Raw genomic sequence first — 16,139 nt, 5'->3', positions numbered from 1 at the left:
GTTAACTAACTCCTCTGGATTAGATGTTTCACCGGGTTGGGGCGAGCCATGGCAAGGGTATCACTGCAGCTCATTTGCAAGCAATGAAGAATCCAAAAAAGAGTACGGAAGGGGGCCAGCTGCTCTGAGCCTAGTTCAGCCTGGAAGTCCTGAGATGCAGAATTAGGAGGTGGAACTGTGAGGATAAAGCCAAGCAAACGCCCAAGAAACATGCTGCCAGCCCCTACAGCGAGACCCAGCGGGGGAGAACAAGCTTGGGCTTCAGAAACACACCGAGGTTCAAGTCCTGGCGCTATCATCTAACAAGGTTGGACAAAGTACTCCTGTTGCCCTGAGGGGTTAGATTTTACCATAACTCACCACTGTTCCCAGTACAGTGGGTAAGTATTGTGGTGCCATTAGTAAATACCCAACTGTTGATTTACAACTAATTTATTTACAATTATTTAAATGAGTTACACTGGTTTATGTTTCCTAGAAGTTATAAAATGTTAAGTCTAAGAATTCTATCTACATAACAAACAATCAATTTTAAAATAGTAACACTTAATCCATGCCATCCTCACACTATTCTTGGAGTCAATAAAGACTCCTCTGCTCAAGAGAAATATCTTTTCTGGTCAAACATTTAGTCACATTTTATTTTCTCTGGGTTAATTTACATTAAAGTAATTTTATCATGAAAACAATAGTTAAGCCTACTACGTGGCAGCCCTTATTCTAAACACCTAGCTTAGAAAGTTTATTATTTAATCCTCACAAGGTAGGTACTATTCTTATACCCGTTTTACAGATGAGGAAACTGGCACAGAAAGCAACTAACCCAAGGTCATATACCTGAGAAGTGGAGAGGCTGGGACTCAGTCTCTCTGAGTCTGGCTCAGAACCTCTATAATAAACCATTCTTTTGCCCCATTTATAAACACACACTGAAAAAAATCAATCATTAGTTTACAGTCTAAACTTAGGCCAAAGAAGTAACACCAAAGAGGTATTACAACCATCAATTAAAAAGGCAAAATGACCTCTACCTGATTCTTGGATTGCTATCTGATATACCAAATTTTATGTAAAAATCTGCAGTTATTTGCTTCAGGAAGCATAGTGCTTCTGTGGGAACTAAGGCTCATAAGCGGAGGGAAGGGTCACTCACCCACTTTAGACTCTCCGAATCCCTGTCAGAGAGAGAACAGCTTCCAATCTCTAAGACTGAGACGGAAGCAAATTGCTCTCATTCTACTGCCTGCTTACCTACCTACTACAATCTTTTCTTCTTCAAAAATGCCACTAAAAGCAATAAAATAAGGTCTAGATCTGCCCTTCAGGCACAAAGAAGATGACTGGCAGGGAAGGGAGAAAAGGAAAAGTAACTTTTGTGAGGAAACAAATGGACTCTCCTGAATGAGAAGTTGCTACGTGTGGGAAGAGAAAAATATAAATGGTTTCTTCTTCCAGAAAAGGAATCTTTTCTTCTTCCCCCCCAAAAATTCCCCCATCCTCTTACTGTGATTCTCAGGTGATGAAAGTTAAGAGAGAAGATTTCTTAAATTACTTAAAGAACTTCTTAAGGCAACCAAAAAGGGTTGGGAACCTCCAACAATCACTGTTAGAAAAACCTGATAGAAAGTCATTCTTTAATTAGCCTCAATTTTCTAATTCTACCACTGACAAGGAATCAGGACTACTGAGAGACTGTCTAGGTTCTACTTAAGGCTACTATACCTTAACTTAGTTATGCCTTATCCATAATTTTTAGGAAGATTATTACTGTTAATAGAGAAACATGAAGTTGGCTATAGAGTCCTAACAAATTGCAGCCTTTTGATCAAATTATTCAAGATTATCTATATCAGTCAGGATGGTTTCTAAATATATAAACAGTTTAATAAAATGTAAGCTGTAATACTTCTTACTTGGGGATGGAGGATGGCCAGATAGAAATGTGTTCAGCTGTAATATCATTCACAATGTCCTCCTTATTTAAAAAAAAAAAAAAAAAAAAAAGCATGATTTAAAAGGAAATTTCTTCCAAAGATTTTTTAGATGAAATTATAAAATACTTACCCGAACATTGTGAAGTTTCACAAAGAGTGATAAAATAATAGTCAAAACCAACGGTTCCTATGAGAAAGAAAACACAGAATCCTTAAATATTATATATATTTTAGTATCTCTCCCATCAACTTCAAGGATACCAAGTATTTTCCTTCAAAAGATTCTTACGGGTTTGAAAATTACCACCTGCTTTAGTTTACAGCACACTAAAGATCAACTTTATTTTTAATCTCATGAAAGAAATGACAACACACAATTTACACAGAAATGACCAAATTTAGGTGTCTGTCCTCACGTCTTTTGAAATTGAGTAAACAGACCTCTTTCCAACTAGTACTTCCAGCTACCTCTAGAAAAAATTGACTTTTTATTCCTTAAAATAATAAAGGATGGAATTCAAAGAGTGGAATCTATGTCCAATAAATAAATATGACGTTAATCCTATCAAGAAAAATTAAAGTTAGGCTTCACCTATCCAGCCCTATTATGAAGAATTCTTTACAGTTTAAAAAACACCTGTTCTATTCACTAAAACATGGTAAGGTAAATGCAAAACAAACTTCTCCATTCAGACTATCCCATCCTCAAAAAAATGATCACTGAAGCTAAAAAGCACATTAACAGATTACTTAAATAATCAGCATTTAAACACTCAATATTTTTTGTCATATTCTACAGAAATCAGCAATAGTAATTACATCAATTTTTATAAAGCTTACCCGTAATTTTTTGATAAAAGAAAGCAGTTCACTCCTACAAAAAACACAAATTGTGTATATGCATTTAATATTAGAAATTAAAAATAAAAACAAGAAAGTAATTTATACGTGAAGGTTTATTCCTAACTTTCCAGTCCTGCATGTATAAAAGAGTATAATATTCTACTGTTGTACTAACCTAATAAAATGTCTTTCCTGCTTTAATCACATGTGACATCTTCAGTACCATCCAACCAAAACTGTTGACTTTGAACTCAGGTTTGATTATATTAAATGATCAATAAGTAGTCTCTTAAAGTAACATATAAGCAAGGTATTTCCTAAGGTGGCCATATCAGACAAGTCCGTCAGAGATCAGCACCACAGAATTCTTACATTGCCCATCTTTATGATACACAAGGATAATGGTAGGTGTTCTTACAACAGTACAAATAGTATAAATAAATAACTAAAAAAACAAACTGATAGAACATACCGATACATTATACCTAATGTAGACTCCCTCTGCTTTATTAAACTAATTCTGCCATCATTTCCTCGTTTGTGTTGACTGGACACACTACAGATCTGAACAACAACTTCCCAAAGGTCTTTAGCAGTCCGTCTACTTTCTTTAGGGCCTGGAAGTTCTTTGCATGTAGCTGCTAAAAGCTGTCCAAGCTATAACATGAAAAACAGACAGAAAATACACAAAAGATAATCTGTAATGTCATACATGCTATTTCTATTATTGAGGAACATTTGAAGAAAGATAAATAACTGCCCACACATACGAAGCACAGGTATCTTATGCTGTGCCTTCTATCCAACCGCTGAAGAATTGAGAGCTCACTGTCTACTGACAGATCTGAATCCGATCTGGGAAGGGAATCCTCTGGTCCCACCACGTTATAAACCTCCTTGTTTCTAAACAATTATAGTCTAATGAGAAGAAAATGAGACAATGCAAAGAGGTATGTGATCTATTCAGTGGGAAAAAACAAAACTGCTAAATACACATAGTATGATCCCACCTTAAAAAAAAAAAAGCCCAAAATGGAACATATACACTACAATGTTAACTGTAAAAGCCCGGAGATGAGACTAAAATAGGGGTTAAATTTCACTCACACACACAATTTTTTTTTAATTTTAATGGAAAAAATGAGGAAAAAATATGGACATTGAAGTTGGCAGGAACAAGATCTAGAGCAACTTTTCTCTAAGAAAAATGATAGCAACTGGGGATGGACCTACTGCTGATGTGAGGAGGTAGAATTAGGAAGGACAGATTACTGAAAGCGACTGATCTGAATAAAGGCAGCCTTCAGGACCAAAGGTGTAGGAAGGACCCAGAAATAAAGACTGGAAGGGCTGAAAGCAAAAGGCACAGAAAAGACAGGCCCAAAATGTAGAGAAAGAAATAGGTTTATGTGCCGAATCCAGCACGTCTTTCCCTCTAGAATTTAAGCAAGAGAGAGCCCCTCTATCCTTTGTTTTTAGTAATTCTTATACATCATTTCTCTTTAGAGGGTAAAGTAGCCAAGGATAATTCACGTCCATCAGGAATCCCCAGTTCCCTGATTGGACCTAGAAAAGGTTCATAATGGGGTCCCACTGCTTAAAGAAAGAGGCAGGATTATGACAAAGGTGAAAATAGTGCTTTCCCCCCAAATTTCAAACACAGAAAAGTTGAAAGTACAGTTCAATAAATACCTGAACACTTGACTTAATTTACAAGAATTCTGGTGCTTCCTAAAGCTAGTGAAAATGGTGTTAAAAACCCTAGCTATGCTATGTGAATGGAAATCAAGGGTCCCTGATCCAGGAGAACATTTCATCCTGCATGCCTACTGCACGCACTCTTCTCTAACAACTAGGATCACAATATACACAAGCTATTTACTGCAGTTCTCAATTTCATTTTCTGTTGTCAGAGATCACATGCTTGGCTGAAGGTTACTACATTAAGCAAGTAAATTCACTTAAAAGTAAGAATTTTCAGAGGTATTAGGCCCCAAGTCAATTGAATTCCACAAACATTCTTGAGCATCTCCTATGTGCTGGGTATCAGGCAAAGCACTGAAAATATGAAAATTAAGTGTCCTCAAGAAGCTCACTGTTTTACAGGGAAGACAGACAGGTGAACAAATAATTTACTATACAGTATAAGTGCAACAAAAGAAATATGTCCACAGTACAACAATACAGAAGTAACAAGAACAGCAAGTTTGCAAAGAAAAGAATTATGGAAAGCTTCAAAGAAACTACACAAACCGGCAAAAGTGGGAAGAGCATCTCGGCCAAATGAACACACAGAAGTGCAGAAGTGCGGAAGCCTGAGAAAGCACTGTGTGTACAAGGGCCATGAGCACTCTGGCACCACAGACAGAGCTGGCATGACAGGGAGGGAGAAGGAGAAGCTCCCACACCTTAAAAGGCCTTGCAGGCCACGGCAAAAGCCATGGTCTTTGTCTTATACCATCATGACTGTTAGCGCCAACCTCTCCTCCTCCCACTAGCTAGTCTCTTATAATCAAAGCGCCCATAAATGCTATACATTTTCCAATATACTACACTACCTCCCATACTGATCCAAGGGAGAGGCTGGACTGTTTTTCTTATTTCTAAAGGTCATATTTAGTCACATGCGTAAGACTTTTCCCTTTCCTTTTTCCATTCCTAAGAGAATGGAAAATAAAATTGATTAAAAATCACTTAAGGGCTTCCCTGGTGGTGCAGTGGTTAAAAGTCCGCCTACCAATGCAGGGGACACAGGTTTGTGCCCCAGTCCGGGAAGATCCCACATGCCACGGAGCGGCTGCGCCCGTGAGCCATGGCCGCTGAGCCTGCGCGTCCGGAGCCTGTGCTCCACAACGGGAGAGGCCACAACAGTGAGAGGCCCGCATACCGCAGAAAAAAAAAAAATCACTTAATATTTCATTACCCAGGGATAATGACTATTAATATCCTTCCAGACTCTTCCTTATGCATCTGTATATATATCCCACATCAAATTCAAAGTTTGAAAGCTGCTCTAAATTGTCTAATTTTTAATACCTGATCCCTTACTCTACTTAATCTGATTACTTTCTCCTCTACGTTAACAAGGGAACAAGGGGCCAACTAGGGAAGGAGACACACAAAACCCTAATCCAGATGAGACGATGAGATGCCTCAGTGGTCCCTGCAGCAAGGTCACCTCATACCCTTCCTCCTCTGTGGCCAGATCAAGGGGAAGTGCAGGAAGCAGTGAGCTAACCTAGCCCAAGGTTAGGCAACCTACAACACAATACCCCGTGCCCTTCCACACTGCAGGCCCTCAAACATGCGGCCAGCCTTCCTGGTGCACACAGCTCCACAGAATTCACAGCTAAGAGAAGCAAAGAGAAAAGCCACTGCACTGTCACAATACTAAGCAACAAGCTACCGTTCTAAGTGGAAATGATAATCTTGAAACAAAACGGTCATCTCATCTGAGAGTTTACTAAAGACAAGAGACTGCTGGGCATAATCAGACAAATACCCTAGATATTAGGAACTCCTATCTCAGAAAGTTCACTAAAAAAAGATATAATCCAATGTCTGAAATTCCAAAGAGGATGACGACTTAAGTATGACAATAAATTTTTATGAACGACCATAAAGAAAACAAAAAGGAGGAAAAAAACAGAAGAAATCAGTAAGTCTTCAAAGGGTTAAAGTGAAATGAGCTCAGTTTTTTAAAGGCCATACATGAAATAAGGAGGAAGAAACAAATAACCAAAGGCAAACGTAAAAACTGGTCCCGTGTTGCAAGGTTTCCAGATAACCATCCATTTAAGGGGCTGTGTACTGAAGATGAGGTGACAGCATGTAAGAACAAAAGGTAACACAAGCATTAAGAAAAGAGTAAGGAAATCTGAAGGACCAAACATATATTAAAAAAGTGGTAAATCATGAAATGTTTTGTTTTTTTTTTAACTACAAGACCAGAAAGGGAGAAAAGTTCACTGCTTATTCAGGGTAAATGTAATATTAACACATGAAAGAAAGAATCTTAGGGAAGACCTTCTGTCTCTCTTTATTTTTGATGTTTTCTCCACCCAGAAGCATTTCTAGTCGTGCAGGGTAGGTGTAATTAAGAAAGGAGAATAAACAAACAACATACCATCAATTCACTGAATGAACAGTTTCATATGGAAATAATCACTAATAACAAACATGTACCCTAATAAGAATCAGGTATCAACTTAGAGAGTTTAATAGGCTTTGAAGAAGGGTAAGGTGCTCAAATGGAAAATGGGTGCAGCTCATCCGTAGCGCCCCCCCCAGTTCAACCCAGCTAGACCCGGGTATTCCAGAGCTGAACCCTGGGTTTGACTATATCAATCAAAGCAAGAAAAGCTGACTAACTTCTCACTACTTTAGGATTATACCAAAATGTTGTCTATTAACGAAATAATTTTTGCTTGCATTCTCGTAACTATAGGGTAGAAGAAAAAAATATTAGAGAGGGCAAACTCAAGTGCCTGAATTATCAAAAACTAAACTTTTGGGCTTCCCTGGTGGCGCCGTAGTTGAGAGTCCGCCTGCCGATGCAGGGGACACGGGTTCGTGCCCCGGTCCGGGAGGATCCCACATGCCGCGGCGGAGCGGCTGGGCCCGTGAGCCATGGCCGCTGAGCCTGCGCGTCCGGAGCCTGTGCTCCGCAATGGGAGAGGCCACAACAGTGAGAGGCCTGTGTACCGCAAAAAAAAAAAAAAACAAAACTATACTTTTACCTACAAACCAACAAGCATTTGTCCAAACTTAGACTGAATCTTAGAAACTGGACAAGCTCCCTAAGTAGTACAGATCTAAAGAAACTGGTCCAATAATCCCACCCTAATAATCCTTTTATTTAGATAAACATGAATTACCTTTACATATGGATTACTCTGAAGCAGAAATGCAGGAACTTGCAGGGTAAGGTATTCATTTTCCCTCCAGTTTAACATAAAAGCAACACACTCCTCGGCAATAACTTGACGAAGAGGAATATCTAAAAAGCAAAGAAGAAAGTAGTTGGAGTTACCATCATAACATTAAAAGAACAAAGCAGGGGACTTCCCTGGCAGTCCAGTGGTTACGATACTGTGCTATCACTGCAGAGGGTGGAGGTTTGATCCCTGGTAAGGGAACTGAGACCCTGCAAGCCGTGCAGTGCGGTGTGGCAATCAATCAATCAATCAATAACAAAGCAAATAGTTGCTCAGATTCCAGCTGAACAAATTAAAAACAAGTTACAGATGAAAAAACAGAAAAACACTAACATTTTATACTTTTCTCTATAAAGTTTAAGGTTTCCCAATAATAGGTTGCCACAGTCCCCACTATTAATCAACAAAATTCTCTACTAAGAACACCTTAAGATGCCTAATACTCTACTGTGGAAGTCTAGGAGTTGGTACCCAGCCTCTACAAATTTATAATTTAAATGAGCAGAGAGGGACTTCCCTGGTGGTCCAGTGGTTAAGAATCCGCCTTCCAATGCAAGGGACGCAGGTTCGATCCCTGGTCAGGGAACTAAGGTCCCACATGCCATGGGGGCAACTAAGCCCACATGCCACAACTACTACTGAGCACACAGGCCACAACTAGAGAGTCCGCATGCTGCAACTACAGTGCCCACGAGCTCTGGAGCTCACACGCCACAACTAGAGAGAAGCCTACGGGCTGCAACTAAGACCCGACGCAGCCAAAAATAAATAAATAAATGAGCAGAGAAGAACCACACAAACAAAACAAATATATAATGGTATGGTATAAACTTCTAGCTATTTAGAGCACAGAAATAGGTAAACCATGTTTAAAGCTGTAATAAATCCATGTTAATATGTTTTTCATTTTTTAAATAATTTTTCCTGATTAAAACATGATAAATATTCATAAGAGACAAATCATTCACTCATTCAAAAAATACGTACTATACCTGTAACAATTTTAAATAAAAAGATATGAGGGAAAAAAATCACTCAGAATTGTTTGACCATTATTTCCTTTGAAATAAATAATTATTAAATATACCTTAATATTAAATACATTGCGAATTTTTGTAGCTCAAAGTATATAATACTCAGGTTTTAATGTATTTCAAGAAAGAGGAAAAGAAACCCAATGAATACTAAATAACAATGTTAAAACTTAAAATGGGGAGAGCTATTAAACTTCTTGAGTACCTATATTTTTCAGTCATTCTAAAAAGTCTTTGCCTGTGGCTATTTATATCTCACTTTATCCCAAAAAGCGACTGGAGACGACAAAAAAGAGGCACAGGAACACACCAAAATTAAGTAAAAATACATTATTTGCATCATCTTCTTAAAGAAGGAGTGAAGATAGAAGTAAATTTAATATCCCAGTGTACAACATGTCACTGCGCACTGTGCACCATACACTTTGCCAAAGGAAGTCCAGACAGCATTTGGCTCCAAGGCGTCCTTTATTCACTGGGCATCTCTCATTAGTGAGTCCACAATGGTTCTTAAAGAAGAATCAGCATCTAGAGAGTGGGGTTCAAACGTTTTCTTTCTTGTTCTTCCTAAGAGTACATCCTTTCCTTCTCATTTCAAACACTGCTTATAACACAAACTATGGGACAAACAGATGAACATTCAGTAAGTTAGGGGAGAGAAGGAAGAATGGAGGGAGGGAGGGAGGGAGGAAAAAGTGAACTTCAAACTACTCAAATGCCAAAAAGGTAGTACAAAGAGACTATAATTACTTGAAGGCATTTCCAACCATTTCAAAGAGTAAAAGCACAGGCTTAAGTTGGCCTGATGAGTTCAAAACACAGTTCCGTCTCTTACTTCATGACTTCGGCCAAATTCTTTAAACTTAGTTTCTTGATTTACAAAACGGGGATAATTAAATAAGAAGCTACTTCATGAAGCTGCTGCGAGGACTAAATCAGTTACGCACCTAAGCTATGAGAAGAATGTCTGACATGTAGTTAGCACTCAATAAATGTTAGGGTTTTTTAAACTCTTTTTGCTTTTCATTTTAGAGAACCAATCTTCAACCTTTAAAAAGAAAACACTCTGGGGAATTCCCTGGCAGTTCAATGGTTAGGACTCTGTGCTTTTGCTGCCGAGGGCCCGGGTTCAATCCCTGGTAGGGGAACTAAGATCCCACAAGCCGCGCAGCATGGCCCGAAAAGAAAAAGGAAAAAAAAAGAGCTTTAGAAAACACTCTGTTGACAGTTAGTATATATTAATTAGATCAATTTTTATTGTGATACTGAAGGGCAATGATGCATTAAAACTCAAAGGTATTCTATCTATAGAGTGCTAAAAAGTTGTAATTTTTTCAAGAAATCACAATGTTATAACAATTAAATTAATTCAAAAGACCCCAGAGGGCCAGCAGCCATTTGTTTGGGCACATTATTAGGACCTTGCTTTATACTTCAATTTTACTATTTATAGTATTAAATGTGTACAGTATGATTGAAATGCTCTAAATATTATTAAATCATGTAAAAGTAAGAAACTGCTTTAACTAAGCAAGATTATATGTAACAGATAATTCTTATGATAAAAAAACTTCTTATGATAAGCTTCTTTTCATAATAAGATCTTCAGTCAAAATCTGTTCCTAAAGTGACCACAGTGACTTCCTGACCCACAGGCAATCATGCTGAGGGCTATCTATGGCAGCTATGAGGAAATAAACCTTCAACATGCAGCTTCAAGGACATTTTGAATCTTTTAACATAATATCTTAAAATTGCAATATGGTTTTTGTAGTGTGTTGAATGCTGTCCCCTCAAAATTCATGTACACCTGAAACCTCAGAAGGTGATCTTACTTGGAAACAGGGTCTTTGCAGATGTGGTTAGTTAAAATGAGGTCATACTGAATTAGGGTAGACCCTAAATCCAATGACTGGTGCCCTTACAAGAGGAGAAGACATGGACACATGGACGGACACACACACACACACACACACACACACACACACACACACAGAAGGCCACGTGAAACAGGTAAAGACTGGAGTGATGCAGCTGCAAGCCCAGGAACACCAAAGGCTGCTGGGAGCCACCAGAGGCTAGGGAGAAGCAAGGAAGGATCCTTCTCTAGAGCCTTCAAAGGGAGTGTAGGCCTGCAGACCCCTTGATTTCAGACATCTCATCTCCAAAACCATGAAAAAATTAATTTCTGCAGCAATAAAGACCCAAAGCAGCCAAAAATAAATAAATAAATTTTAAATAAATAAATAAATTTCTGTTACTTATTTATGGCAATCCTAGGAAATTAACAATTTCCTACATTTCCCCCAATGTTTTCAAGTGAACTCCACATCTGAATTGTTTTAAAAGACAAATAATTTTTTCATAGATGGTAAAAAGTCCAGTAAATATTCTTTTAGAATATTCCCCACAGTTACTTGAGTATTAAATTTCTGAAATTTGGCTTTGTGAAAAAGTCTTACCAGGAAGCCTCATTTCCAGATATCCTCGCACCCTACTAATAAGATCAGAAGGCGGTCTCTCTCCAGATTGCCCTGTTCCAGCTTCATGTGTATGAATATCCAAAAGCAGCATCTCATTCAGCATGACCTGACGAAGTTTTGGTGAGAATTCTGTCACCAACTCCAAACAAGCAGCAAATAGCTGTTTAGCATGGGTAAAGTCCTATAAAAAGAAACAGCAGAATAGCCTGCATCACCTTTCCTCTGGAGTCAAAAAATACGTCTTTAAAAGTACAGAACAAAGAGGAGAAGAATTAATTTAAATGGTTAACACAGGTTATCTTGGGGAGTGAGGCTAGACTATCATCTTTTTATCATCTCTGCATTGTTGATTTATTCCAATAAATACTTAATTCTTTTGTAAATTTTTTTTTTTTTTTTTGGCTGCACCACACGGCATGCAGGATCTTAGTTCCTCAACCAGGGATTGAACCCGTGCCCCCTGCAGTGGAAGCACAGAGTCCTGACCACTGAACCGCCAGGGAATTACCTGTAATTTTTAAAAAACATCCAATAAACAATCAATATAATATACATGCTATATTACTAAACAAGTTTTACATAAATTATAAAATAACAAAACTAGGGGACTTCCTTGGCAGTCCAGGGGTTAAGACCCCACGCTTCCACTGCAGGGGGCACAGGTTCAATCCCTGGTCTGGGAACTAAGATCCTACATGCCACACAGCGTGGCCAAAAAATAAATTAATAAAATAACAAAACTAGAAGTTTTATATAAATATTACATACATATATCATACAGGTATAAAATTCCATGATTAAACACCCTTCTCCCCCTAAGATAGTCAGAATTAGACCTTACCCCTTCAACAAGGTTCCCATTCTAAAATTTTGCACACAACCCTATTAGCCTATATAATTGACTAACAAATCAATCAAATCAGCTATGATCCAAGCCCTTTCCTACACATCTCTTTCTAGTTTTTCCAAAGAGTAGCCTTCGCTTACTCTCTCCACATGATTCTTTCGCTCGTACAATGTGGCTTCTATCCCCCACATCATGAAAAAGAAATAGCTCTTACTAAACAAAGATCTTCTAATGGCACAATCTACTCAATACCTTTCAGTTACCTTACTGCACTTAGGGGCTGCAACCCAGTGCTGTCCATTCCCTTTTCTTGACAACCTCTATCCCCTTAGCTATTATGACCCCACAAGTCTGGTCTTCATACCAGACTCTTTCTCACGCCGCTCTTTTTGGACCTGTGCTGGATACCCTAGGTTCTGAATATTCTCCCAGGGTGATCGTTGATGATTCCCAAATCTGTATTTCCATCCCAGACTACTTCACAAATAGATCCTTATGTAAAATCTACAAAAGTAATTTTAAGGATTTTTGTTTTTGTTTTCTTTAGCTTGGAATACAATCTTTACTAACTGAACCCTAAATACAAAAGAACTATTCATGCTCTCTAATTTTTTAAAAGACATAGAGTAGTAGCCATATGTCCAAGACCCTTTTCGTATAGCTATGAGGGTAAAAGGAAAAAGAATAAACCAAAATGCCTTTTCAAATATCCTCCTAGGCCTACAACTATGATTTTAAGATCAGGAAAACACAACTGATTCTGATTCCTGGCTTCACGCTAAATTTACAAAGCATATTCTTAACCAGACGTCAATGTATGCTTTTACTCACCTTAACAGTACTGCAGTGTAAACCTTTGGCCATTAGAATGTAAACCAAATCTCTTGTTAAATTGTCTTTGATTCCCAGGATAACACCACTATAGACAGAAGGTATTTCCCACTAGAAGAAATAAAAATCCACAAATACACACACATGAAGCCAAATCTAGATAAGAATCTTTCAGTAACAGTCAACCCCATTTAAAAATCATTCAAAAGTCATTTTTGAAAGAGAAAGGAAAATGACAGCTGTACTGAAATGCTAATCAAAATGAACATAACCACTATAATGAGCTAGTAATAAATAATTAAATGGATTGGAACTTTCTGAAGGATAGACTATAGAAATAAAGAAGGAAAAAAAAATTCTAGGAGTTTAATACGTATTAACTCATATGATCCTCCCAACAGTATTACGTAGGTACTATTATCTCCATTTCACAGATGGGAAAACAGAGACACACAGAAGTCAAATAACTTGCCGAAGACTATACAGCTAGTTAAGTAGAGAGCTGGCATTCAAACGCAGGCAGTTGGTACCAGAACTCCCGCTCTTAACTATTATGCTATATACTTCCTCTCTATATAAATGAACACAAATAACAATGTCAATGCTAAGAAGCCCAACTAAGGTTCAGACCAATTTTTCATTTCACTGCACTTTTACGTTCAAACCCCACAAAATATACAGCAATTTCTTGCTTCTTTTTATTACATATTCAGCAGAGGAGGAGTATGCAGTTAAATTAGAAGCACTACCACAGTACTTTAATTTCTCCTGTATCTGTGGACTGCTTCCCTTGTATTTCAAGCTACATTCCACTGAAATGTTTAAAAAGCTATTTTCATTTGCACTTTCCACACGGGAAAACTTAAATAGACAACTTCAGAAACATTAGCTTGGCATTTTAAAAAGAATATCTAAAGCCAAAAATGTTCTAAAAGAAGTTTTAATGAAGTGGTTCTAAACTGTAGGCTTTAGACTTCAAGAAGATAGGAAAAAACTAAACCAAAAATACTCTGTAAGCACACAGCAAGTATTAGCTCCAGACTGCATAAATATTATACCTTACACACATATTAACAGCTATACTGAAAATGCATGTAGGTGTTATGACAACAAATGAAATATAAACTCATTTTTTGTTGTTACTGATTTAATAGTGTCGATTTAATAACTTTTTTTGGATATTTCAAATTTTCTCTGTCAATGGATGTTCAAAGTGCAATTACTCTCATGTGCAGGTACTTCACATTGTTGATGAACTGTTGACAAATAAAGGGGGTTCTTATTCCCAAAAACGTCAGGGAACAGCTCTTCTATGAAATTACATCAGAAAACAAGGGTAATTTTCTTATCTGTTCTTTTTTTTTTTCCTGGCTGCATTGAGTCTTCTTGCTGCACGCAGGCTTTCTCTAGTTGTGGTGAGCGAGGGCTACTCTTCGTTGCGGTTTGTGGGCTTCTCATTGTGGTGGCTTCTCTTGTTGCAGAGCACGGGCTCTAGGCACGCAGGCTTCAGTAGTTGTGGCACGCAGGCTCAGTAGTTGTGGCTTGCGGGCTCTAGAGCACAGGCTCAGTAGTTGTGGCGCACGGGCTTAGCTGCTCTGTGGCATGTGGGATCTTCCTGGACCAGGGATCAAACCCATGTCCCCTGAATTGGCGGGTGGATTCTTAACCACTGCACCACCAGGGAAGTCCCTTCTTATCTGCGCTTAAGAGAGGGTCTTCTTACCTTATTAGACACGGTCCAGAATTGGCGCTCTGAAGTCATACCATGTAATTCAATTAAAATCTGTCGAATCCTCCAGGGATCTACTGACAATATCAGCTGATGCTCCAACTGGCCAATGTTGACACTTGCTGAGGCTAAGAAAGGAAGGAGAGGTTTCCATTTAAATAATGATTTGATTCAAAGGTATACATAATCCTATAAATATGAGAATGGTAATTTACTGAGAGAAATTGTGCATGTTTATAAGTATTATAAGTTAAAAGCATCTCTCATCTTGAAAACTTATTTATTCAACTTAATGCAAATTATGTTTTAACTTCACTCTCATATAGAAAGCCTAACACAATTTTTATTACGTCTTCATTTAATAAATGAATGCATTTAACAAAGATAATGAAAATAAAAACATAAAAATCAGTAGCTGGTACATAGAAAGAATTATGTGGGATATATGGAAAAATTTAACTTATATAGACAGTCTCCTACTTTGGAACATACTGTGTTATTTAAAAGCACATATAAAATGTTTTGAACAATAAACATTAAGAATGTGTTTTCTGAAGGGGAGAATGAGGAGGTGGAGGCACTGCCTTCCCCAGGAAACCAAGAATTGATCATTAAAATCCCTCACTACAACTCGGCTTTCAGATATAGTCTTCAATAATGCATTTCCAGCATTTTATCTGTGTTAATATTATTCTTTCCCTTTACACCTGCACTGTTAACGCAGTTTAAATCTAATGAGGGTCAAAGCAGCTAAAAGTTCGTTCAGCCAGCTGAATTCTGTCTCCCCTATATTAAGTGTTGAAGCTTGTATTTCTTATTAATGAGCAGCACTATATTTTCTACTTATATTTATAAAATAAGAGAAAAAAATGGAAGAAAATCATCAAATAAATAAGGCAAAAATGGCAATGGTGCCAAAGCTGAATGTTTAGCTAGAAGACAGTATCACGATGATATATAGGCTGAAACGCATGCAAGCCTGTACCTTTTATCGTTCTCAACCGCTCCCCTCCCCTCCTGTTTTTTACCTTCAAGAACACAGCAGCAGAGTTACGTGGGTCTACTCCCACAGCTAAAATCTTTTATGTATCTAGGCCTATATCTCCGTGAATCAGAGACTCAGCAGAGTCCCAAGACTTAACTGCTTAGACAGAAATATGACTACAAAAGACAGGTAAATGTCTATTAATTACCAGCATTCGTGTAATCTGAAACAAATTAAGAGGATATCCTAAATATACTGAGGGGCAGAATGTGCCAACATTTTAGCTAGCAGAGCTAACCTGGGATATCATAAAATGAAGTTACTGGTTTAATGCACAGATTTACTCTAGGGGATCTCTTCCTCATCTGATCAACCAGTAGCTTTCGTTCTTCATCTTTCAACAATGTAATGAAAAGCTCATGTGAAGAAATCATGAAAACATACTGCAGGTCTTCCAACCCCAGACACACATTCCTAGATCAGTAAGAAATATTATAAAACAAAAAAGTGTATAAT

At 37.8% G+C, this 16,139-nt stretch overlaps 1 protein-coding gene and 1 long non-coding RNA gene across 6 annotated transcripts in view; one reads left to right on the top strand and one right to left on the bottom strand.

The window, feature by feature from the left end:
- Window positions 1-16,139, bottom strand: part of INTS8 (integrator complex subunit 8) — a 65,447-nt gene that overhangs the window by 22,826 nt on the left and 26,482 nt on the right. For all 5 annotated transcript variants that reach the window (XR_004486282.2, XM_033438269.2, XM_049700233.1 and 2 more), the window contains exons 12-20: window positions 15,922-16,097; window positions 14,633-14,766; window positions 12,910-13,020; window positions 11,211-11,412; window positions 7,655-7,776; window positions 3,250-3,434; window positions 2,775-2,808; window positions 2,065-2,121; window positions 1,914-1,975 (exon numbers count right to left, since the gene is read on the bottom strand). Coding sequence is in view for 4 of the 5 variants with exons in the window: in XM_033438269.2 (XP_033294160.2) it covers window positions 1,914-1,975; window positions 2,065-2,121; window positions 2,775-2,808; window positions 3,250-3,434; window positions 7,655-7,776; window positions 11,211-11,412; window positions 12,910-13,020; window positions 14,633-14,766; window positions 15,922-16,097 (1,083 nt within the window). In the remaining variant the exon portion in view is untranslated. The remainder of the gene's footprint in view (window positions 1-1,913; window positions 1,976-2,064; window positions 2,122-2,774; window positions 2,809-3,249; window positions 3,435-7,654; window positions 7,777-11,210; window positions 11,413-12,909; window positions 13,021-14,632; window positions 14,767-15,921; window positions 16,098-16,139) is intronic.
- The window catches only part of LOC125961616 (uncharacterized), an 80,747-nt gene that overhangs the window by 41,511 nt on the left and 23,097 nt on the right, over window positions 1-16,139 (top strand). The gene's annotated exons all lie outside the window — the stretch shown is intronic.

The sequence above is a fragment of the Orcinus orca genome, chromosome 17, assembly GCF_937001465.1.
Source record: "Orcinus orca chromosome 17, mOrcOrc1.1, whole genome shotgun sequence".
Taxonomy (NCBI): Eukaryota; Metazoa; Chordata; class Mammalia; order Artiodactyla; family Delphinidae; genus Orcinus; species Orcinus orca.
This window is presented reverse-complemented; position numbering and strand designations above follow the sequence as displayed.